Source organism: Neovison vison, chromosome 1 (assembly GCF_020171115.1).
Source record: "Neovison vison isolate M4711 chromosome 1, ASM_NN_V1, whole genome shotgun sequence".
In the NCBI taxonomy this organism is placed as follows: Eukaryota; Metazoa; Chordata; class Mammalia; order Carnivora; family Mustelidae; genus Neogale; species Neogale vison.
In genome coordinates this window covers 142,516,895-142,541,417 of record NC_058091.1, presented here as the reverse complement: position 1 = coordinate 142,541,417, position 24,523 = coordinate 142,516,895, and the positions used below count along the sequence as shown (strand labels likewise).

The 24,523-nt window shown below is 50.4% G+C and overlaps 1 protein-coding gene and 1 pseudogene across 2 annotated transcripts in view; both read right to left on the bottom strand.

Annotated features, from left to right (window-relative positions):
* The window catches only part of E2F3 (E2F transcription factor 3), a 72,811-nt gene extending 57,880 nt beyond the window's left edge, over positions 1–14,931 (bottom strand). For both annotated transcript variants that reach the window (XM_044259693.1, XM_044259702.1), the window contains exon 1: positions 14,842–14,931. In XM_044259693.1, coding sequence (XP_044115628.1) covers positions 14,842–14,859 — 18 coding nt within the window. In that variant the 5' untranslated portion in view covers positions 14,860–14,931. The remainder of the gene's footprint in view (positions 1–14,841) is intronic.
* Positions 10,037–10,155, bottom strand: LOC122897065 (annotated as a pseudogene).
* Positions 14,932–24,523: the final 9,592 nt, after the last annotated feature.

Below are 24,523 nucleotides of genomic sequence, written 5' to 3'. Positions count from 1 at the left end.
ACCCTAAGCGGGCATTTTCCAGACAGTCTGTTCTCAAAAGAAACTATCGTTCCCTCCCAAACACTCCTTTTAACATGGGTAGCAGGTGATTAGAATTTATAAACTGAACACAGGTTTATTTAGAAGCTGACCCTGGTTTGGGCTGGTGCAGAAGTAAAGAATCCCTCCTCATGAAGGGAAAAAAAAAAAATCAGGTTAACATCTTTTTTATTTTCAAGTTTCTAAGTTTTATTTTATATATATATATATTTCTGTTTTATTTTATATATATATACATGTATACATATATGTGTGTATATATATCTATATATATCTTAACTAATCATAATTTCAGATTCCATGGTTTTGATTATAATTTATTCAGTGGTGATTCATACCCATTTCAATCTGGGGGGGGGTTTCAAACTTTTCACACAAAGCAGCGTGCCACCTGTTTAGTGCCTTTCCCGGGGAAGGGGCAGGAACGGCAGACAGTAACCGAGTGCCCGGCCACTCCGTACCCGGCTCCAGGCTGGACACCTTCCCGTGGTCTCTCATTTCATCTGCTCCTCACAATATCTTTAAATACCCAAATTACCAGACACGCAAGGAGAGTGACCGTTTCGTTTCCAGAGAAGTCCTGTACATCAGGCTGGCAATTTGGTTATAAAGATTTTTAATGGTGCTAGATAACAGGACCATTAAGAGGGAGGGAATTAAAAGGAGGAAAATATTTGTCAACCAAACATGTCAACAGTCTCTGGAGAAAAGGGAGGGAAGCAGTTTCCCTGTTTGCTGGATGATGAAAAGCCCAAAGAAGGCTAAGAATTTCTGTTGCGGCGTTCTGGGCTGCGGCAGGCAGGATCCTCTCGGAGTCCTCCGGTTTCAGGGAGGGATGCCAGGCCCAGGGAGAGATCAAGGGGTACTGCCAGTTTCGAACGGTCTCGATACACCCAAGAGTATGGTTTGTAAGGTCGGCGGCCGTGACCGACGCTGCGGCACAAACAAGGCCCTGGTATTCCCCGGCCCGTTCTCGCTGGGAGCTGAGAGCTGGCTTTTCTCTAACGGTGCCTTTCAAACTTGGTGCCCCAGAATGATTGGGGAGGAGGGGCAGAGGGGGTGCCGTTTAACCCCACACTGCGGGTTCTACCCCAGCGTTTTTGACACGGGAGGTCTCAGCTGTGACCGGAACGCCTGCAGGTCTAACATGCTCCCAAGTGTTTGCCCTGGTCTGACATCCTAGAACCCAAGGACCACTGTTTGTTTGTTTGTTTGTTTTTAAAGACCAGAATCCATCAAAGATGGGAACAGGCTATTTATGATGTGGCAAAACCTTGATCAGGTCTTATCTGAGCCACCCAAGGGCAGGGGATTTTGTCTGTTGCTGTATGCCTAGCACCTAGAACAGGGGCTGGCCTACAGCGGGTGCCCTACAGACACCCCCGGGAAGTCAAAGCAGTCAGTAGGCTCCACGGTGGGTGCGAGTGAGCCAGGCAAAGAGGCTGCAGATGCGCCAGCTGCAAAGGGAATGGCTGCTAACTGTTTTCGGTTTGGTTTTTTTTCCATGGTCACAACAGTATACATTTTTAAATATTTCACAACCAGCTCTCTGGGAAAAAAAAAAAAAAGCCTGAATTTGTGGCATGTGCCGTGTTCCCCGGCCTAAATCCTTCCACCACGGTCAATTACCAGCCACCCGCGTGGAGTCGCCCGACGCGGAGTTGGGAGGGGTGAGCACCCCCGGGGTACCAGTTCTGTGCGGAGCCCACACCAGGCCGCCCAGCACACTCTTCTCAGCGTGTTCCCGTCCTTCCAGCCCTGCAGCCCAATCCTACTTCAGAACGTGAGGTGATCGATATGCATATTCTTGCTAAAGCATCTAATTCTGAAAACCCAGAACTCAGATTTTGCATGTTTCAGCGAGCAAGTCTGAACGGAAGACTGAGCTATATCTTTTTTTTTTTTTTATTAGTAGAAGGGAAAATTGGGTCACTTCTAGGGGATGGAGAGCTTGACTTATTTCTGTTATCAGCTCCCGTGTGCGCCACAGTTAAGGCTGTCACTTGCAACATATAATAAACAAGATGTTAAAAAGAAAAAACACCAGGTTTTTCTCTTCATTTACAAATGTAATCTTGTCTTCAACAATGTGTAAATTTCCTGGTTGGCTGATATATTTCAGTGTTTGGATTGCACAGTTACTACATATGATGAAAAATGTATATTGCGCATTTTTTCTTATTAAGTATTTGATGCAGATTAATATTTCTCAGTTGACATTGATTCACGTCTGCTGGCTTATTAATAACACACGAACAGATGTTTCTTAAATCTCTAGACTCCCAATTCTTTTTTCCAAGAGTTTTACCTTTCTAATTTCTTTTTCAATATGCACATTTAGGATTATTTTATTCCGAGCGTTTATTTTTATTTTTTTGTTTTTTTAGAGAGGCAGGTGAGGGAAAGGCAGAGAATCGCAGGCGGATCCATGCTGAGCATGGAGATCATGACCTGAGCAAAAACCAGGAGTTAAGACGCCTCACTGACTGAGCCACCTGGGCGCCCTGTTATTTTTATATTTAATTGAATACAGTTAGTGCATATGATGATAGTTTCAGGTGTCCAACACAGTGACTCAAGAGTTATTGGCGCTGGGAAATGCTCACCACCAAAAAGTGTAGCTACTGTCACCGCATGAAGTGGTTACAGTATCACTGACTATTCCCCAAGCTGTACTTCTCCTCCTTCTGACTAACTTACTTTATAACTGCAAGTCTGTATGTACCTCTCAATCCCCTTCACCTTATTTGCTAACAGCTGGTCCGGGCTGGAAGGAAGCCTACTACTTAACGATGGTACCGCTACCCACAGTCATACAACGACGGCCACCACTCCTGAGCTGACCAGGTGGCTGACCCTGACCAGCACCTGACACACAATCAAGGCATTTGACCTTCATTCACAAGAGCCCCATGAGGTAGGAACCCCAGTTCGGGTGAGGGAGATGGGGGTGAGAGGGGAAATTATGCGCCCAGATCATCAAAGAATGGTGCAGTCGCACAGGGACCAACAACCACGCTGAGAAGGAGGTCCTGAGGTCTGTCTTGATGACCCCGGTCAGTACGTGATAAATGCAAAACTTCCTCGGCCTTCCCTGAGCGGCAGATTTTGATCCTTTCTTCTCCAAGTTATGTGGAGGCTTCGAGGGGCCGATTCACCGCACACCGGGCGAGAAACCAGGCAGGGTTTCTGCAGGCTACGCAGACTGTGTTTTCTCTATACCATCTCCCAAGGGTAGGAGCACAGCTCTGGGGTTCCACAGGAGGGCAGGCATCCCGAAATTAAAATCAAGCTATGAGAAATCATTTGCTTTGAAAATCTCTACCATATTTTAGAGCGTTAATATATAGAAGATGAATCTATCTGCGCGATTCCTTTTCTGCCCTACCTTCAAGCTCTAGTACAACAGTTCTCAAATGGGGGTGGGGTCGAGTTTGCCCCCAGGAGACCCTGGCAATGTCCAGAGACAACCTTGACCATTATAACTGGAGGGGCTGCTGGCTTCAAGTGAGGGAGGCAGTCTCCCACCAAAACATCAGTGGTGCCTGAAGTCCTGCTCCATTTTCAAATACCCTCAAGCTTTCTGTCCTCTTCCAAGTTTGGATGCCTAAGAAACTCCACCGATACCATCGTCCGGCCTTCACTGTCTTTTATCTTGCCTTAATGACTGAAGAACATGTTCCATCTTGCCTTTCTCCTGATGAGGGCAAGGATGTCCTGGTTGCCTCTGAATGCCTCAGAACACAGGGGACTGCATTCTGCACAAAGTGAGGGTGTGTATCTGTCCAACACCATGGTTTCCCTGGAGGCGGGTAAAGATACCAAGACTTCAGACTCACCAACACTCAGGAGTTCCTAATGTGGAGACGGAGGCAGGGCACTGACTAAATCAAGAACACACGTTTCCTATAAATGCTATCTCATTTAATCCTTCAAACCACTGAAGGAGACAGGAAACACTATTTTAGGTACCTTCAGCTCAGATGTCTAATTTGTAAAAGGTCACATGCTGGTAAGTGACAGAGCCTGTTTCTGAGGCCACATCTTCCAGCCTGTGCTCCTTCCCTGCCCCACCGCCACGGCCCCGGGCTCTGGGGCCGAGAGCCTTGTCTCCTACAGAGTCCCTCATTTTTAGGGTGTCGGAGATGCTAACAGGGAAAACAGCAACGTGGAAGGTTGGAAACTTTACATGATCAGTGTGATCGTCACCAGTGTGGCTGCCCGATATAGCCACTAATTTGGTCAGTTCACGGAGTGCTGCAAATGGGCTTAAGTGCACGTTACATATTTAAAAATTAATTATAAAGATACTTGGAATTTACAGGAGCCTTTCCTTCAGAAGAGTACTCAAAGACTCATTTTTAAATGCTAATGTGCTAGAGCTTAAGAAAGTTCAAGATTTTTTTTTCCTTTAATCAGCAAAATCAGAGAGCCTGGGAAATGACCGTCCAAAGAGGCATCTTAGTTCAAGACATAATTATGTGACCTTTCTTTTTATGCGCAGCACTCTCTAGCTGGGTCTCGCCTTCGAGAGGGCGCAAACTGGGGGCTTTCTCAAAGCAGCCAGGAGCCAGGCCCGGACCTGGTAGAGCACAGGATAAATAACGTCTGATGGCTGGTCTCTGGGAGCCCTGACAGTATTGATCCCCGAACCAACCTGATGGATCTGTCTCGTTTTCATATTACACAGGGAGAAGTGAAAACAGAGAAAGGTTTTTGCGGCACCATATTCATTTTGGTTGTTGTTGTTTGTTTGTTTGTTTTTAAGTGAGGGAGACCAGCTCTTGGATCGTCATTGTTCTTCAAGACGCCCATGGTGGCCTCTTTTCCGAAGCCACGTTTGCAGTGCGTGGCCCTAGCCTCGTAGGAAACTGGATGGCCTGTGGCGTCACGCACAGATAACCATTCCCTCCCCACGGCGTGCGGCGCAATGGAAGACCCGCGCAGCCGCATCCATTCCACAGTCCCAGGAGCGAAACCTCGGGGCACTCTACAGTCCTTTTCCTTCTTTTTTTTAGAATCGCCCTCACTTTCATCCTGTCTCCTCAAATGGTCACTGTTGCTGTCTTGCTCCCAGACGCATGAGATCTACGGCGCCCCTGCCCTAAATGGTGTGACCTCGTTCCCTTCCCAGGGAGGCTTCTTGGCTTTGGGTTCCTATTCCAGGTAACCTATTCCAGGCAGCCTAGACCCAAAAAAGCCTTCCTACTACAGGGTCAAGTAAATCCTCCGAGGGCACGACGTGCGGCCTATCACATGGTATACTATGTTCCCAGCCTGCGCTGGTACCCAGCGTGCGGCAATCATACCCACTCAGACCTCCCAAGCCAAGGTTCTCAATGCTTTGGAGCCCCTTCCGGTTTCACCCACTTTGGGGTTTGGATCATTCAGGTGGTCTGCCTCCGCAAAGACCTGGAAATACAGGTGAAGGAACCACAAGGGGCGGGCCTGGGATCCAGTGCACCTGGCCCAGGTTTCCGGAATCTGCTGGCCTATTCCCTCCGAATGCAGAAGGAGTGGAGAAAACCCTAGAACACTTGACATAGGTTCTGCAGGCAGCTTTAGCCCTCGCCTGGCTGTTCCAGCTTCCAGAACCTTTGCCTGTGCTCCCCTACTTGCAGCGGTCTTTGTCAAACATCCCAGAAGATCAGGAGATCTTGGTATTTCTCTCTAATTGAAGAGGGCAGAGGAAAAGCCTGGAACAAGTGCTACAGGCAATTCCTACTATCAGGTAAGCTTGGAAAAACACCGGGCGATTTCTCAGGGGCAGGCATCTTGAGTTTCTGCTATAGAATGAAAACCACGTGGGAGACCGTGGAGGATAAAAGCCAGGAATGAGCTGAGACTTTGTAGGCAGGCCCTTCGGGTTCTGTTTCCACGGCTCCCCTCATTAACCCCTCACGGTCTCTCCCCGTGCAGCACGGGCCTGATGATAATACCCACTTCACAGGCTGTTATGCGGATAATGTGCTAATGTGGGGAAAGCACTTAGTTCAGCGCCCTCCACACGTGGGCACTCAATAAACATTAGCTATTATTATCCCAAAGACCAGAGACTGCTGAGTGGCAGCCCTTAAGCCAAATCTGTCCTAGAGACCTATTTTGTTTGGCCTGCACATTTTCCTATTTAATCGAGCCAACATTTTAAAACTGTAGATTTCTGGCATTTTAAGAAGGTTGCAGATACGACAACATGCCAGGCCTGCCTTCCCCTCCGGCAGACACTGCCTAGGGCTGGGTCCCAGGGCCCTCCCTTGGATAGGGCATTTCTTCTGTGTTCAAGCCCAGCCCCCCCATCGCTCATCCTGCACCCCCGCCCCCCGCAGCGACCTCCCTGCCTGACCCTCGTAGGAAGGCCGGTCCCTATGCTGGACCAGGACTACCAACACGGCCAAGGGTAGGTCCTGTTACTCCGCCATATTCACGTCAGCCCAGCTGGTCTCTCCTTATGTGACCTATATTCCACTCCCTGCCTTTTGCCTCAGGATGCGTCCCCAGCCACCAACAACCTCCTCAGTCCTCCCTCTCCACCGAGCTCCGCGGTTCCAACCAACAGCGTGCAGCGAAACGAGCTGGGACACTTTGAAAAAAAGAGGAAAGTTCCCATATCTGGATCGCACCTTCAGGGATTCTAATTAATGGGGGTGGGGGGGGCAAGTTCTGGCATTTTTTGAAAGTGCCCAGGTGAATTGAACGTGCACCCTCGGGTGCTCCGGGGCTGATGGCCCAAGAGCTCCCCGTCTCCCGGCCCGGCCAGCCCCTCCCGTGGACACCGTGCCACTGAGGACCAGATGAGTCTTGTTTTCCTCCTGTTCCATCCTGCTCGCGAGATCACCTTGTGTTTAAAGCCTGTCTCCCCAAAGAGACCGTCAACTCCAGAGCGGGCAGGTCACGCCTCGGACTTCGGCATCCCCAGCAGAATGGCCGGGGTGCCGAGAGCACCAGAGCGTCCACTGCAAACGCGCCACCGCAATCTGGGTCTATGGGGTGGTAGGCACTGTGGGGACGACGCCACCGACCGGTTTCCTGGGGCCGCAGGAACGCCGCTGAGAAGGCTACAAGGAAGCGGACGCGGTGGGCCGGTGGGAACAAGGGCAGCAGAGAAGCGGGGTGGAGTGGGAGGACACGGAACCCACGAGCAGACGAAGGCACCCGAGGGGACCCTGCAGCCAGCTGAAACGCTGTGCGGGGCCAGCCGGGAGGCGGAACGGGAAAGGCGAGATTTCACCGGACCTCAAACGCTGGGCAAAAAAGGTTGCAATTCACCTGGTAAGTCACAGGAGCAGCCAGGGAAGGCTCAATACTGGCATCCTTCTGGAAGCCTGCCAGAGGGAGAGGTGAGGGGTGAGAGGGAGCTGGGGAGGGGACAGGGAGGCCCAGAGGCTGCCTGACTCTGGAGAGCAATGCGGCCCTCCCCCCGCCACCGGACAGGGCCTCCGCGCCGGCCGGGTCCACGGTGCTCAGACCCCCGGTTTCCGCCATTCAGTCTTGAGCCATGGCTTACCGTGCAGAAGTGAAATCACGCCAACGGCGCAATTCATGTTAGCAGTGCACCTTTACTGACACATTTAATTGGAGAAATGAAGACTTTGGTCACGATGCTACTAGGATCGTACTAGAGTAGCCACGATGGCGGCTCTTATAGTCAGAAGCTTCTCATTCAGTCCAAGTCCATGCGCGGCTTATAAAGACACAGACCCTGATGACCAGGTCAGGAGAAAACCGCCCCGCACGTCACGCCTCCTCCTCGTCACCACTTTTGTAGAGCTGTAACTGGGCTTAAGGGAACACTGGGCTAGTAAAGAAAACAGGCCACAAAGGACAGTGCAGGGGATGGCCATGAAAGGGGAGCCGGTCCTGCCGTGTAGCTAGGGACACTCTCAGCAGCGTGCCCACGTGCCAGGCCCTGCCCTAAGCACTTCACAAACAGAAACTCACGCAGTCTTCCTAAACCCCCAGGGGTTAGGAGCTCTGTACTAGGTACTACGATCTTCCCATTTTACAGGTGAGGAAACTGAGATGCAGGTTGGTACTAAGTCCCAAGTCACAGAGCTGGTGTGCAGAGCCACAGTGAGAACCCAGGCGCTCTGGCCTCCACCATCGGACCCTCATACCTTCCCTTCTGGCCTGGATTCAAGGTGAGGGTACCCTGTGGTACACCTGAGCCTCCCCCTCCCTCTCTAAGGCCTACTGGACCCAGCAGGGCTCAAAGGGGAAGGGGTTTGGGCCCCAGGGCTACAGCTCTGATTTCCTAGCTCTAGAGCCTCGGAGCCTCAGAAACAGCAGTGGGCAGAGGGGGTGAGCCCTCTGGGCTGAGTTCCCTTCCCGTGACCCCAGTGCCCGGAGCCACAGCCACTGGGGTCATGAAAACTAGAGCATGCCCACGGAGCCAGAAGGCTTTCCGGGACAGCCAGGCATGGGCTGGCCCAGCGGACCAAGGGCATTCGGCTTCTCCCTGCCTGGAAGACGGACTCCATTTACCAAAATATCTTCTGGGAAAAAGTTTTCCTGACAAGCAGAACTGCGGTCTCGGTGCTCCTGAGCACTCCTGGCCTCTCGGCCATCTCTGCCCGCAGCCCCTGCGGGTCTGTGGGGGACACACGGGCCACAGATCCCAGCCCCTAATGGCGGGATGAACGACAGCCTCACCTCAGATCAGGTTTCACTTTTAGGCTCCAGGGCTTGAAGTGATTCTATTTTTAAGTTTCCTCAGTTCCACCCGTAAAAGAAGACATTTTAATGAAACGGGTTCTGGGTTTTAGGGGATGGGGACTTCCTCCGAAAGCGCTAACTGACCAGCCACTCGGTTCAATCAGGAGTGTCTCCTGCGGGAAGAGCCTCTAGTCCCGCGTGACCGAGCAGACGCCTCCGAAAACCTGTCCAGTTACTCCGGACGTGGACGGCCCCGGACGAAACTTCCAGCACCAGAGCCATCTGGTGCCCCTGCCCTGAAGAAACTTTCAAAAGTCCTCTTAGCTTCTCGTCTCTGTACATGTTTCCCCTTTCCAGAACCAGAAATGTCAGATACACGGAGAACGCGCTTGTCAGTAACAAAGCTTTAAAAACACTATCACGTTGTTGTAAGAGTCCGTCATTCCTTCCATTTAAAAAAAATCCCTTTCACTGAACATCTAAAGTCATTTCGCTTACTCCAAATAGTTGACAATGAGTTGTTACTCCAAGACCAACTGTTCAGGGACGCCTGGGTGGCGCAGTTGGTTAAACGACTGCCTCCGGCTCAGGGCGTGATCCTGGAGTCCCGGGATCGAGTCCCACATCAGACTCCCAGCTCCATGGGGAGTCTGCTTCTCCCTCTGACCTTCTCCTCGCTCATGCTCTCTCTCACTGTCTCTCTCTCTCAAATAAATAAAATAAAATCTTAAAAAAAAAAAAAAAGACCAACTGTTCAAAGGATACTTCCATATGTGCACGTTTACCAAAAAAAAAAAAAAAAAAGTAACCCCTCCTGAAGGCCACCTAAAATGTACTCTATACATCCGATTTTTCCCATAGAGGGCACCTGAGACATCGTTAACTTTTTCTTGGTGAATGAGGCTTCCTCTAAGAATTCAAGTCTCCAATTTCAGTCCTGGCTTGGCCATGAGCTAGCTTGTGACCTTGGGCAAGTAACTGAACTCCACTGGGGCTGAATTTCTTCACCTGCAAAATGAAGGGGATCGGGTCAGAGAATGACTGTCACGTTACAGCTCTGAACGTCGCTGAGTCGAACGAAGACCATGGGAAGCATCGACTGTTGCCTGAGCTAACCTGGAGCCTTATTCTTCGGGACTGTTGCGTTATCAGAATATTCCCTGGACCCCACAGCTAGCCTCAGACAGTTGGGCCATAGTCACTTATAGTTGACCCTTGAACAATCCAGGTTTGAAGCACATGCGTCCACTTCTATGAGTTTTTACTTATTTCTTCTTTGCAGTGTCTTTTTCTGTTCCTTGTGCTTTTCTTAACAACATTTTCCTTCTCGGGCTTATTTTAACACTGTATGTAATACACGGGCAAAATCCATGCAGACTGTGTTATTAGGGAAAAGTTTTCAATGAGCAATAATCGCGCCTCGGATAAACCTCACTGGTTACGATACTGCCACTGCACAAAGCTTAAACTGTGTTATTAGGAATCAGTTATTAACTATTGGTAGTTAAGTTTTGGGGGGAGGAGTCAAAAGCTATACTCGGATTTCTGACTGCGTGTGCGTGTGCGTGTGCGTGCACTGTTCGAGGGTCAACCGTACTTTTCTTTCCATCCCTTCCCTATTCCATCAGCTGTCCATTCTCCCCATCAGCCTCTAGTGGGCACAGACCCCCCGCCTTAGTTCGCAAATCTAAGTCATGGGCTGCTTTGCTCAGGTTCTCTCCAGCAAAGCAAAGGGCATGGCCTTGGTGATACAATCTGGCAGCCAGTGGGCTTTATTTCCTCTTGTTCAAAGCGATACTGCAGGTGACTGTGGCCGCCATGGCCACAAGACTGACCCCCCAGTTAAGGTCCAGGGAAGACTAAGAATGCATTCTTGCAACTCGTACATTCCTGGAGTTCTCAAGACACACTGCTTTATGGGGGTGGGGGAAGCGTTTGAAACAAAAGTGACAACAGAAAATGAACCAATTTCCTTCTTATTAGAGCAAAAGCGCTGTGCGTTATTCGTCGACCTTAACCCCCTTCCTGGGTTTCCTGTCCCCACCTCAGCTGTTGCTTTTCTAAGCTTTCTGTTGTCTAACTTTTCTTTGTGTAAGATACATTTTCCAAGTCACTCTATAAGCCAAAAGAGCGGATCAGAGTAGGAGGAAAGAGATAGCATTAGTGGTTTCCTATATTTACTGCTTTCCTAGTTTATCTTCCCTTCTTAGTCCCATGAAAAATGATTAGTAAAAAAAAACGGTTCTTAGTAATTGTAAATACAGTCCCTATAACACTATTTTTAAGCTGCTAACAAGCATGAAAATACGCATTAAACCACATGCTTAGTACCTCCAAGAATTCAGGAAAGTTCCTCTCTTTAAAAACCAAATGGAAACAGAGGATCTGATAAGAACTGAAATCTGCTTCTACGCTTTGCACTCTTTGGGGTGGTTTCATGGGCACGGAGACGGAACTCGATATCCCAAGCACAGGCCCATTGCTGGCTTTCTCTCATCTTGGGTTCAACAACGTTAGCGAGAAATAAGGTGGATGCAAAGGAGTGGGAGCTGGTGACCCTGGCGAAGGGGACAAATGGAGGACAAGTAAATCCTGGGAAATCAGAAAAACAAACGATGGATATCTGAAGCTTTGCCAAATGGGTCCCAGTCCTATGGAAAGGGGGATACCTTCGGGGAAGGCAATCAAGACAGAGGAGGTTTCATTTGTCTTGTTTTTAAAGTAGGCTCCATGCCCAGCCCAGTGTGGAGCCCAACACAGGGCCTGAACGCGTGACCTGGAGATCAAGACCTGAGCTGAGATCAAGAGTGGGACGCTTAACCAACTGAGCCACCCCGGTGCCCCAAGACACAAAAGGCTAAAGAAAACTACTGCGTGAGATCTCTGAGAAATGAGAAAACAGCAATTCCCCCACCTCCACCCCCCTCCAGCCTTTAAATCTCCAGGTGCTGCTGTTTATTCACGCCTAAGCTTTGAGTATTATTTTCTGTTTTCAAGTTAGCTTTACACGGCACAACATTAATCTCAGAATCTACTCTTCCAAGAGTTACACAAGGTGACAACTTATAGGGAAAAAAAAAAATCCTTTCCTGTTCGCGAGCTTGGGTTCCTTGGCTCACAGTGGCACACGCACAGTTAAGGGTGCTTTGTTTCAGAGGATGATTAGAGGGGCACCCTTGGTACTGATTATAGAGGAGCTATTTGTACTGCCCAAGTCTGGGCACTGCATTATGTTAAAACTTCCCTTTTGGGGTATGTAGTGACTAAAAATTCTCTCCTAGTTTAAACTTGGCACCAACCATATATCTCAGCAGAAACAAGATTATTGAGTATAGAACCACAGGAACCCGGCATTTTTCTTTCATACTTGCACAGGAAAAAGCAGACCCAGCTACAGCATCTCTGGTTTGCCCATTCTCACACCGAGATTTCAAGTGCTATGGGTTCTTTCCCCAAGTATAATCAGGAGGCTGCTGTGACTGCATTAAATTAAATCAGATGTGAAAGGCTACTAGTCTCTCGCATGAATAGATCCCAAATTTTCTAAGAGGAGGATGAAATAAATTGCACCTGCTTTTTTAGAAGAGGTGGGAAATGATGAAGCCCCTTCTGCTTCAGAAAACAGCACTCCGGCTCCGGTCCTCGACAGCGCTCCCATCTCCCATAGTTCACCCGCTGAAAAGGAGGTTACCTAGAGCACGCCTCGGCCTTGCTGACAGCTGAAAGCCAGGGGGCACCGACGGCACCCACAAGGGAGCAGGTCCGTGGGGTCATGGGAGAGATGGAGGCCCGGCGAAAACGTGAGGATGAGTTGATCTGCTCGGGGCACAAGAACATGTACAGGCCGTTCAACACTATCTCTATATAGTCCTGTCCTACGGACATGTCCCTGTTTTACCCATGGTTCAAGAGCAGGTTCTGCTTGAGGGGCGCCTGGGTGGGTCAGTGGGTTAAGCCTCTGCCTTCAGCTCAGGTCATGATCTCAGGGTCCTGGGATCGAGCCCCACATCGGGCTCTCGCTCAGTGGGGAGACTGCCTCCCCCCCCCCCCGCCTCTTTGCCTACTTGTGGTCTCTGTCAAATAAATAAATAAAATCTTAAAAAAAAAAAAACCCAAATGAATTCGGTATCGTTAATTACATATCACCTCAGAAAACTTTCAACCCTTTTACTCTCATATGGAAAGAAAGACGTGTATGCAAAGTCTTGCACTGTTTCTCTAAGTTATAAAAGAAATAACATTTCTGAATGCTGATTTTGTTGGATATCTATTTGCCTGGCACTGTGGGAAGAGTTTTACATGCATATCATACTGAACCCTTCAAAAGAAAAAAGAACCTCAGTCTTAACCTTGCTATCGTTCCTATTTTACAGAAGAGGAAAGCTTTGCAGAAATTAACTGATTTGCCTAAGATCAAAAAACTTGTAAATAAATAATAGCAGCAAGATAGCTAGTAAGGAGTACTCATATATTTTCTCCCACTAAAAAAAGGTGAGGATCTGTTCCTGTAAAAAGTTGTTACACATCCTTGAGAATAGGAACCAGGTGGGTCTACAAATCTGGCCAGCAGAACAGAGTTCTCAACCTCTTCTTGGACACAAAGTGTTTAAATGGTTTCTGTGCTCAGCCAATCACTTAGCTATCCCCAAGCTATCTTCTGCCTCAGGGAAAGAAGATGAACAAAATTTCAAGACTTAAATAAAAGTCGAATATAATTTTGATAAGAAACTCAAACCTTATCTTTAGCGCTCCTGACTCTGGAGTAATAATCTCATGGAAAGAAAGAAAAAGTTTTGAAATGACTTGGAAGACAGGATCATTTTTATACTTTAAAGACAATGAACTACATGTAAGTTTGGCTAGACAGTTTTGGAGTCTTGACAAGCAGGCTAAGATTCAAAAAAAAAAAAAAAAAGAACACAGCAATCTGGTGGTCTCATAATTTCCCATTATCAAAACTACTCTTCCATAAATCTGAATGCAATCCAAGAAACATGTCAATAGCTGGCTGTCTCAGATTAGGTTTATGATATAGTAAGAGAACTGTGTAAGGGGCCAGTAAGCTTGAAAAAATATGCTAAACGTGTTGAGGTGGTCAGACGAAGTTAACAGTACTTGATGCTAAAAGCATGGAATATTCTTGTGCCTGAGATCCAGCATCCTGGATACAGTCCGTGAGCAGGCATGGCACTCTATCTCCCCCCTGCTGGCAGACCCTTGTCACTAAAAAGCGATGAGCTTCTTTGAGACTATATGAGACTATATCACACATCCTCAGCAAGTATCTGCCGGGCTGGAACGCAGTTAGGATCCAACCATGGGAGAAATTGGAAAGAGTAAGGGAATTACAAAATTTTCATTATTCCACAGCCCATCTCATTTCCCAAAGTGCTACCTAGGTGCTGACTTCCTTAAAGAACCCTGCAAAATCCCGATTCTCCCCCCTCCCCAAAAAAAGAAAAAAGAAATATACACCCATTTGGAACTGAGACAAGGTGAGGTCAACGACTGGTATTATCAACCACAGGCGAATCGGGTTCGTTTCTAGCCTCGTGGGGGCCCAGCCTCACCACGAGGGTGAAGACAGGAGGCATGGAGGAAGGGAATGAAGGAGAGAGAAAGGGAGAAAGGGGAGAGAGAGCTCCGGGCCACACTTCTTTCTAGTATCAACAAAAAGAGAAGCCGCATACTGACCTAAATCATCTCTCAAAGGCGCTTTATAAATTACAGGGACAAAGGGAGGGGGCGGCGGGTGGCCTGGGAATCCTACAGACACCCTACCCTCTGACCCGCCCCCCTCCCCCTCCAGCACAAGGGAAGCAAGACAGAAAACAGAGCTCAACTCGGCCATTGGCGAGAAGCCCCCCTCCGCTTTTCGATCGCCCATCCATCGGCCCCCTAGGAAAATAATACACGTAAACACCATACCCACCCCCCGGGGCGGACACTCCCGGCCCGAGGCTCCTAGAACCGGAGGCCGGGGCATTTACTTAGTTAGATTTTTCTTGCTTACTCATTTCCCTCAAGCACCCAACCCCCCGTTCCCACTCCAAAACCCCGCTCAACCGCCTACCCCCACGGCTTCAGCCCCCAACAGAATCCGGTGCCCCCGCGGCGGCCGCAGCCCCCCGAGCCGTCCCGGTCACTAACCTGCTGCTGTAAGGGCATTTCCGAAACCAGCCTGGCTCCGGGGGAGGTGGGGGGGGCCGGCTGGAGAGGGGGCCCGGAGGGCCGAACAGACCGGCGGCGCCGGGCGAGGGCGGGCGCCCGTGGCGGGGGGGGGGTTAGGGCGAGCAGAGGGAGGGCGGCCGTGCCGGGGGCGGGTGCGAGGGCGCCGGGACCGTCCCAGGCCAGGGAGCCGGCGAGCAGGAGGAAGTGGGTGCCCCCCTCTCCCCCTCCAGCGCCCCCTCCCGCCGCCGCCTCCTCCCCAGTCACAGGCGCGTCCTCCGCGCACGTGTGCGAAACGTCACCGGCGGGTCCCGGGGAGAGGGACAGACCCAGGCGGCGGGACGGGAACACGGCTGCCCCCGCCCTCCGTCGCCGGGGGGCGGGGAGGGGGACAGGGCGGGGAAGGAAGGGGCAAGGGGAGAGGCGGGTCAAGGGCAGGCCCGGGGCCCGGCGAGGAAGGCCCGGGCGCTCGGGCCACGCGGGCGCCGCCGCGGACGCCGCCAGGATGCGCCCAGGCCGGGGCGCCTGGCCGCGAGTCCCTCACCCCCGGACAGCCCACGCCCCAGCTCGCACCCGGCTTCCAGCCCCACCTCCCCCGTCACCCCTCTCCGCCTCCCCCAGCCCCTTTGTTGCCGGGAGTTACAGATCCCCAAATGTGTCAAGCGCCGCATGGCAGAGCCCCTGCGCCCCGAGCACGCCTTGGGGACCTCCGGCAGCTAACGGGCCTCCGAGGCCGGCGGGGGGCCATCACCCCCACAGTCTCCCGGTTTCCAGCCCCCAGAGTCCCCCACTCCCCAGTTCACGACTCCCTCCCCCACCCCCTTCTCCATCCGGGGCGTGACCCCTTCCTACGCCCGAGAAAGAGGAAGCTTCGAGTTGGAGGGGAGGGGAAGGTGGGGGTAGGGAAAAGTGCAGGAAAAGAACGGGGGGGCCGCCAAAAGTTTCTGAGTGTTTGACGTGGTCCGCGCCAACGCACTCCCCGCCGCCCCGCGCGCCTGGCGGAGCCCCCCGACCCTCCGGGCGCAGAGGGGAGTGCACAAGTCGAACAATAAAACCCAGTCGGAGGGGCAGCCGCCGAGGCCCGCAACGCTCGGCCCCGCGCTGTCCCGGGGCGGCCCGCAGCGCGCCCACCACCCCGCGCCCTGCGAGCCCACCTCCCGCCCGGGCTGGGGACGGTGGGAACGGGAGGGCATTACCGGAGGGCCGCCGCCGCCGCCGCTGCCGCCGCGTCCCAGCGCTGGTGGCTGCTGCAGCAGCCCGGCTCTGCTGGAGGGTCCGTGCGGCGTGGTGTAGAGGAGGCTGCCGGCGGTCTGCTCCGCGCCGGGGGCACTGGGGAGGAGGGGGCCGGCGGCGACGGCGCCGCTGTGGAGGGAGGAGGTACAGGAGGTGGTGGAAGTGTTCGTGGTGAGGATCTGGATGTACGCGCCCGGGGCGGCAGCAGCGGCGGCGGCGGCGGCGGCGGCGGGGAAGCCGGGGCTGGCTAGCAGTGCCCTTTTGTCCATGGAGGCTGCAGCGGCGGCGGCGACGACAGCCGCCCCCTCCCCACCCCCGGCGGTCACCAGGTACTGCTCCAGGGCGGGCTGGATCCCCTTTCTCATCTCTCGCTCCTGCTCTTTTTATTGCTATGGTATATTAATGTATTGTTTTCAATTTCTTTATTATTTGCAGTCGGAGTTTCCAAGTCTCTCCTCCTTCTCTCCTCCCCGCCCGGCGCTTCCGAGCCCCTTCTCTCTCTTTTCTTTTTATTTTTCCGCACCGCACGGGCCCCGGGGGCCAAAAATAATCGGGGCTCTGGAGAGAGGAGGGTCCCGGCCGCACGGATATCGGGCCCCGAGGGGGGATGGAGGCGTCGGGGGCGGCCGATGCAACGGATTGCGAGGCGGTAGCGGCAGCCCGGGTGCTGCGGCCGGCAGCTGAAAAATGGCTCCAGGAAGCTGCTGCTGACAATGAATGAAGGGATACGGTTTACGCGCCAAGGTCCTCCCGCGAAACTCAGATTTCCCGCCGGCTTTTCAAACCATATTTGCATATCCCCGCCCTCCAACCCGGCGAGGCCCGTTCCCACAGCCCATTGGGCCGCTGCCTCCTTACTTAACTCCCAATCGTGGCGCAGGGCCGCGACTTGCCGGTTTCCGTTGGCCACCGTGCATCATGGTTACCGGGGCTACAGAGGCTCTATTTGCATAGGCCTCCTTGATTGGTCGGGGGAGAGCAGGGTTTTTTAGGAGGTGGGGCCAAGCCTTTCCTTCTCTCCCACGGAAAACCACGCCTTGTCCAAGCTCCGCCCGGTCCCCGCCCGCGAGTCGGGCGGGGGCTGCTGACCTGGGCAGGCGCTCAGCGCCCCGCAGACTCAGTGAGGATCCGGTCTGGAGCGCAAGTTTCGCTTTTAGAAATCGTCAAGGTGACCAAGGGGACACTCGCCGGAATTCTCTTTCCTCTGGCCAGTCAGTGTAGTAGATGTGCACGAGCTGGAGGTTCTCCCAAATACATTCCAAAGGCAAGTTGGACCACGCGGACGATGCCCGGCAGGTGGGCTCGGAGCCCTTTAAATCGTGGGTTTCTCTTTTCCTGAATTCCAACCAATGCCGCGGCGAGAGCTGATCCCGAGGCCCAGGCTGATCGACAGAAGCATGTGGGCAGACGGGATCGTGGGGGCAGAAGGTTGGGCTGACGCTATTGCGGGCACCACTTCGAGTTAGCATTCCAGATCCTTCCTGGTGGCTTCATTAGGAGCCTGGATGGGGTCGAAGTGACAATTAACTCTGCAAGGTCTGGAGCGAACGCTTACCACGAGTGTTGGTTTGAGACCCGCGGATGCCCCTCCCCCCCGACCCCTCCCGGTCCGGGAGCACCCAGGGCATTTAATCAGAGCTAACCTAGAGCTGATCTGCGGGTTTCTAATCCGCCAGGCAAGAACCCGAAGAAGTGCACGCTTCCCACGGTGACGTCTTGCTCCCAGCCAACGCTGCGCGCCCAGACACCGGCGCTTGACAATCTCGGTTTCCTACCAAGTTCTCCGTCAGAAAGCAAACGCGGCGATCGAGACTCATTCCAAAACATTTTTAAAGACTTTTTTTTTTTTTTTAGCATACCATAAGTGGTCACCCAAAGTCTATATGGCCGAATGGACTTCTGCATGGATGCAACTGTTCATGGGTCTTAAAATCGAAGATTGCCCCTGTGAGACAGCACAGGAAAAGGGACCCCTGCAGGAACGTGGGGAAAGGTGTACGAGTCAGTCCTCATTTACCATTCCAGTCGCTGAGAATTGTACAAAACAGCTGCTAAGCTGGTGTTCACGGGGTGATGAGGGTACACGATTCTTGGTGTTTCGATCCAAAACTTTATTATGGTTATGATTCTTATTATTAATAGTAATTTCCAAAAACGCATATACTCAGTATTATGAAAGGCCTAGACAGATAGGTCAGTGGAGGCTCAGACTCCTTAATACTTAAGTCCTATTACCTGATCAAACCTGGCCTCTGGCTCAGGTAGGTTTTGCGCTTGCATGCTGGCTAGTTGAGGACACGTGGCCTAGTCCCCAAACATTTACTGACACCTATCATAAAACTGACACTCTCTTTAGGGCAGATTAGATGGTACTCAGAGGGCATCAATTCTTTTGGACTAGAAGTGTAATGTATTAGTGTTCCATGGATGCTGCTTTCCATCATGGATGGAAAAAGAACCCTAGTACCGTCACTATGTGGATATTACCCGCTGTGGGACATGGCTGGCGGCGTGCTTGTGGTGGTGGCAGTGAGGGTTGTGGGGGAGTTGTGACGGACCTGCATTTTTATGATGAGAGACAAGCCCAGGGTTTGGAACTGTATGCAAAATCCCAGCTGGAGCGCCCAGCGAGGGATTACGAGGACATCCACAGAGGACTGTGTTCATAATCCACATCCACACTGGTGATTCTGGTTTAGAAAGCTTTGACGTCCTTCTCCTTTAGCCAAGCTATATTTTTAATGTAGGGTATTTGGTCGAAAGCAAACGTTTTGTCCTTTTAGGTCTCGCGGCAGAAAATAAGATGCTAAAATTTGAGGTAGGCTATTGATTTGTGGACAGGGAGCATGTTTTGGTAGAAAGATAATGGGCTTTGGAGCCACTTACTAGTTACATAACTTTAATCTCTAAAAGCCTGTTTTCTCGTATGTTCTCTGTGAACTCCTATTGCAGTGCCCATATTACAAGGTCATGATGAAAGAGGCAATAATAAATGTAAAGCACCGGGCATATAGCATAGCAGGCGTTCGATAAGTGGGAGCTATTTATGATTCTGTTTATTTGTGTGACTGTGCTTTGTAGCTCTGTGTCGTCCAATCTGACTCCCAGCCTCAAATCTTCCCTTTTGCCCTTGGCTGTTCACTGGCCACGCAGCTTAGCTTTGTCCCAGGGTAAGAGCACTGGCATGTTCTGGTTAGTAGGGATTCCGGAATCCTGACCCAGAAGTTCAGGGTAATAAAATAAAGTCCTATCTGCTGCTTGTCCCACTCCCATCTCAGTGGCTCCTGGCTGGCTCCTAAGTCTGAGCCTTCCTAACCTTCTCTGGAAGGTCAGACCGATCTGGACTAGAGCCAAACTGCTTTTGCCAATCAGCACCCCCTTGCTCTTGCTTCGACAGTGGCCCAGGCAGCTAGCTGTTACAAAATGGGCCTGCACAGTTGGTTTGAATGGTGGCCCCTCCAAAAATAATGTCTTTATCCTTACCCCTAGAACCCATAGTGTGAACATAGTTGGAAAAAGGATCTTTGCAGATGTAATGAAGTCAAGAATCTCAAGATCCTTTTGAACTACCTGGGCGAGCCCAAAGTCCCACGACAAATAAATCCAATGACCAATATCCTTGGAAGAGACACCCAGCGGAAAGACACAGAGGAGGAGAGACTTTGAGAAGGTGGAGGCAGAGACCGGAATGAGCAGCTCCAAGTCAAGAAATGCCAGCAGCCACCAGAAGCCATGAGAGGCCAGGGATAGAATCTTCCACAGAGCCTGTGGCGGAAGCAGAGCCCTGCCGACACCCAGATTTAGGACTTCTGCCCTCTGGACCGGTGAGAGAATAAATTTCTGTTGTTCTGAGCTACGCAGTTTGCGATAATTTATTATGGCAGCCCTGGGGGACTAATTCAACCTGTTAGCCTGCCTACCCGAAGCTCAAACCTCTTCGCCGCTACTCACGTTGTTTTGTGCTGCTGCCAAGGGACCATTCCTTGCTGGATACCAGTGACACTAATTGTCAGCCGGGGCTCGAGCCCCTGCTGAAGACTTTCCAAAGTAGACTTGTTGCAGGTCTCCTTGTTGCAGGAGTTCGTCCAAATGCAGGTTCCTGAGCTCTCCCCAGTCCTAATGAGTTGGAATCCTTTGAGTCAGGGCCCAAGAATCTTATTTAACAAGTCCCTCCAGGTTAATATCTTCAAGTATTAGAGGTTGAGAGCCAGAGTCAGCTGTGTGACCTTGGCCTTCTTCCCCTTATTTCCTATTCTGGCTACAGCTGGAGTTGCCATTCCTGTGTCCAAATGCCTAGATGGGGCTTTCTCATCCTCCTGCCCCTTCTCATCCTGCCAGTTAATGTAACAAGTTCAGAATTCCTAGTCACTCACGTATACACACAAACACACACACATACTATATATATATAGATAGATAGATATGTTTATATCTATCTATATATATATAAAGCTGGATGTTTAATCCTCTCTAAAAGTCCTCATTTTCTTTTTTGTAATTTTTAAAGTTTTAAATAAACGTATAATGTATTATTAGCCCCAGAGGTACAGGTCTGTGAATCGCCAGGTTTCCGCACTTCACAGTACCCACCATAGCACATACCCTCCCCAATATCCATAACCCTGCCACCCTCTCCTTCCCCCCTCCCCCCCAGCAACCCTCAGTTTGTTTTGTGAGATTAAGAGTCTCTTATGGTTTGTCTCCCTCCCGATCCCATCTTGTTTCATTTATCCTTTTCCTACCCCCCCCAAACCCCCCACGTTGCATCTCCACTTCCTCATTATCAGGGAGATCATATGATAATTGTCTTTCTCTGATTATAAAAGCCCTCATTTTCAATTTCAAAATACAGTTTTGCCCACATCCCTCAGACCGATAGAAGTAATTCCCAAGAAACAGTACCATTAAACAGTTTTGTGGCAATTCGATATTGAATCTTCAGATAGAAAGACTCAGGAAACAAAAGGAACGGCTCCTAAGCCCAGAAAGTCTTTGGAACAGTGGGAGGTTTAAATTGTGCCTCTAATCCCAGTTCTTCCAAACGCGGTCGCCACTTTGGGTTTACAGTATACAGCTTTAAAATTTGAGGATCTGGAGAAGACTAGTTTAAGAATTTAGGGATTTTGTAGTGCAGTTCGGTTAGTTGCCCACATAGAAATAATATTCTCCGTTTTCTCTTCCTGGTTAGGAAGAGCCTGTCCGTAAGCCATCACCACATCCGACACTAATAACAAAATTTCTAGGTGCTTATCCTAGAAAATCGACCATTATGGTTATTACAGATTGTGGGTTAGATATCAGCATCGAGTTTCTTGTCTTCAGCTCTTTGTTCAGGAAGGTACTGTTTGGATTGAACTCTTGTGTTTTTATTATTTATTTATTGACGGTTTTATTTAATCATTTGAGAGACAGTGTGTGTGAATGGGGAGGGGCAGAGGAAGAGGGGGAGCAGAAGCAGAAGCAGATTCTGCACTGAGTGCAGAGCCCAGCTCCGGGCTGGATTCCACAACCCGGAGGGCATGACCTCAGGGGAAACCAAGAGTCGGATGCTTAATGGACGGACCCACTGAGCCGACCCTTGTGTTTTTAAATAAATCTGGGATGAGCTTAGTCACAGAGCGTGGCTCTCAGTCACCTCTGGTGAATCTGCCTCTCCAACTGGAGCCCAGGAATGTGCCTTATTATAAACAGGCTAATTGGGGTGCAGGCAGTCCTCAGGACGCAATTGGAGAAACTCCCACAGGCGTCCATCCATGACCTAGCAATCTCTTGCCCTATAAATTGGCTTCTTGGGCAACTGTGACATCGACCTGCAGTCCCTTTCACATGCTCCATCCTGACCACAGCCCCCGGCCTCCCACCAAAACTTAACCATCAGCCTGGTGTTTTTAAAGATTTTATTTTATTTATTTGTCAGAGAGAGAGAGAGAGAGAGTACACACAAGCAGGCAGAGAGGCAGGCAGAGAGGCAGGCAGAGGCAGTGAGAGAAGCAGGCTCCCTGCCGAGCGAGGAGCCCAATGTGGGACTCGATCCCAGGACCCTAGGATCATGACCTGAGCCAAAGGCAGACGCTTAACCGACTGAGCCACCCAGGAGTCCCCAGCCTGATGTTTTTAGTCTTTACTTCCCTTTATGTTTTTTAAACTTTCATCATTTAAATACGCATCTTTAGAAACGATAGTTTCATCTTGCCCATTTAAAGAAAATGCTGATACGTCTAAGTCTCTTTTGATCTATGGTTCCACAACCATCCTTTTATTTTCCTTAGGATTTATCTGGGCGCATGCAGTGGGTTGAATGGTGGCCCCTCCCACAAGGTATGTCCTCTGGAACCTTTGATTTTTACCTTTGACCTCATGTAGAAAAGTGGTCTTTGCAGAATAATGAAAGTAAGGATCTTAAGAGGAGATGACCTTGGATTAGGATGAGCCCTAAATCCAAGGTCAGTTACTTAAGAAGAGAAGGGGAGAAGAGCAAGTAGAGGAGATACGGAGCAGAGGCAGAGAACAAAGGGATGTGTCCACAAACCCAGGCACACCAAGGACTGCCCGTCGTCACGGGCAGCTGGGAGAGAGGCATGGAGCAGATTCTCCCTCAGGAGCCTCCAGAAGGAAACAGCCCTGTCGCCATCTTGATTTCAAACTTTGGGCCTCCTGAACTGGGAGAGAATAAATTTCTATTGTTTTAAGACTCCTAGTTTGTGGGCATTTGTTATATCAGCTCCAGGAACTCATTCAAGGAATTTGGGCCATTTAACCTCAAGGCTTGAATTCGGCAGAATGCGCGCTCCTGGTACAGTTACCCCCTCTGCTCTGTCTCCCACATTTCCTGCAGATTTTGCGGCTGGATCCATAGTATGGACCGGACTCAGATTTGATTCCTTTGGCAAATCTGAGGTGCCCAAGGCCATTTTAGCCCTTGTTTTGTCCTCTTAGCGATCATTCATGCTCCTTATGTTCTTTTTCCCCGCCGTGTTTGTCCTCAGTACTTTTCTGTCTGTGAAATTTGTTTTCTCAGACTTGAGTGAAAAGGTTTCAGATAAGCTTGTCTGTCTTCACAGAGCTCCACCTTCCATGTTGTCATGAGGAAGGAGGCTTACTTTCTGAGATTTCCTTTGGCGACCCGTCCACCCCTATTCCAGTCTAGTGTAAACCTTCCCTTTCCTTCTTCTGCCTTGTGCCTCTCCTGGTCAGTTTTTGTTTTCTTTTCTTTTCTGTGTGTGTGGTGTTTTTTTGTTTGTTTGTTTGTTGTTGTTGTTGTTGTTTTTAGAGAGATGGAGCCTGTGAAGGGGGTTGTGGGAGAGGGAGAGAGAGAATTTTAAGCAGCCTCCACGCCCAGTGCTGAACCCAACTTGGGGCTCCATCTCATGACCCTGAAATCATGACAGGAGCTGAAATCAAGAGCTGGACACTTAACTGACCCCTTTCCTGGTCAGTTCTGAATCTCTCCTAGCCCACCCTACTTGGTGTCTCCCCGTCTTGAAAGGGAACCCCAACGGTTTTGAGAGGCAGAGACTAGACTGTTCCTACCAGACCATCCTACCACGGTCCTTGCTCTCACCTGCTCTTGGGGGGCAGAACCTCCCCCCAATTTCAGCCACTGTTACCATGCCACTTTGCTCACATTTCTGTGATGTTCTGATGGCTCTTTGGGCGTTGTTCAAAGGTCCAACAGGCTCTACCCTGTTCTTTGTTCCTTTCCCAGACACAGGCGCTGATACCATGCAGCTCTCAATGGCACTTGGTGGTCTGTTCCCTCTCATTTCTGTTTTGGGACGCGTGGGGTTACTCTGTCGCCAAATTTTGTCATCAACATTGCTCATGGGGTTCTGGTTTTCCTCTGTAGATGTCCTTTCTCTTTTCATACGGGCGTAAAGGGGAGATTGAAGAACAATGCTGCCTCCTCACCATCATCTGATTTACCTTTCCTTTTTTTTCTTTTTAAGTTTATATTTTAATTTTAGTTAACATACAGTGTTATATTAGTTTCAGGTGCACCATATAGTGATTCAACAGTCCCCATCACCTGAGTCACACATCTTCCATCCTCCTGCCCTCTGGTAACCACCAGTTTGTTCTCTAGGATTAAGAGTTTTTCTTTCTTCCTTTCTTTTTTTTTTTTAATAAGAATTGTATTTATTTATTTGAGAGAGTGAGAGAGAGCATGAGAGGGAAGGTCAGAGGGAGAAGCAGACTCCCCGCGGAGCTGGGAGCCCGATTTGGGACTCGATCCCAGGACTGAGCCACAGGATATTGCTTAACCGACTGAGCCACACAGGCGCCCCTAAATTCAAATTTAAATAGCCATGCATGGGCTAGTAAATCTAGTATAGGCTAGTGAGTGGGCACATACTTATAGGCTGTGGCTTTTCCCAATTCTCTATTTCCAACCTGGCTATTTTCCCCGAGTTTCAAGTATGAAACTTTCACT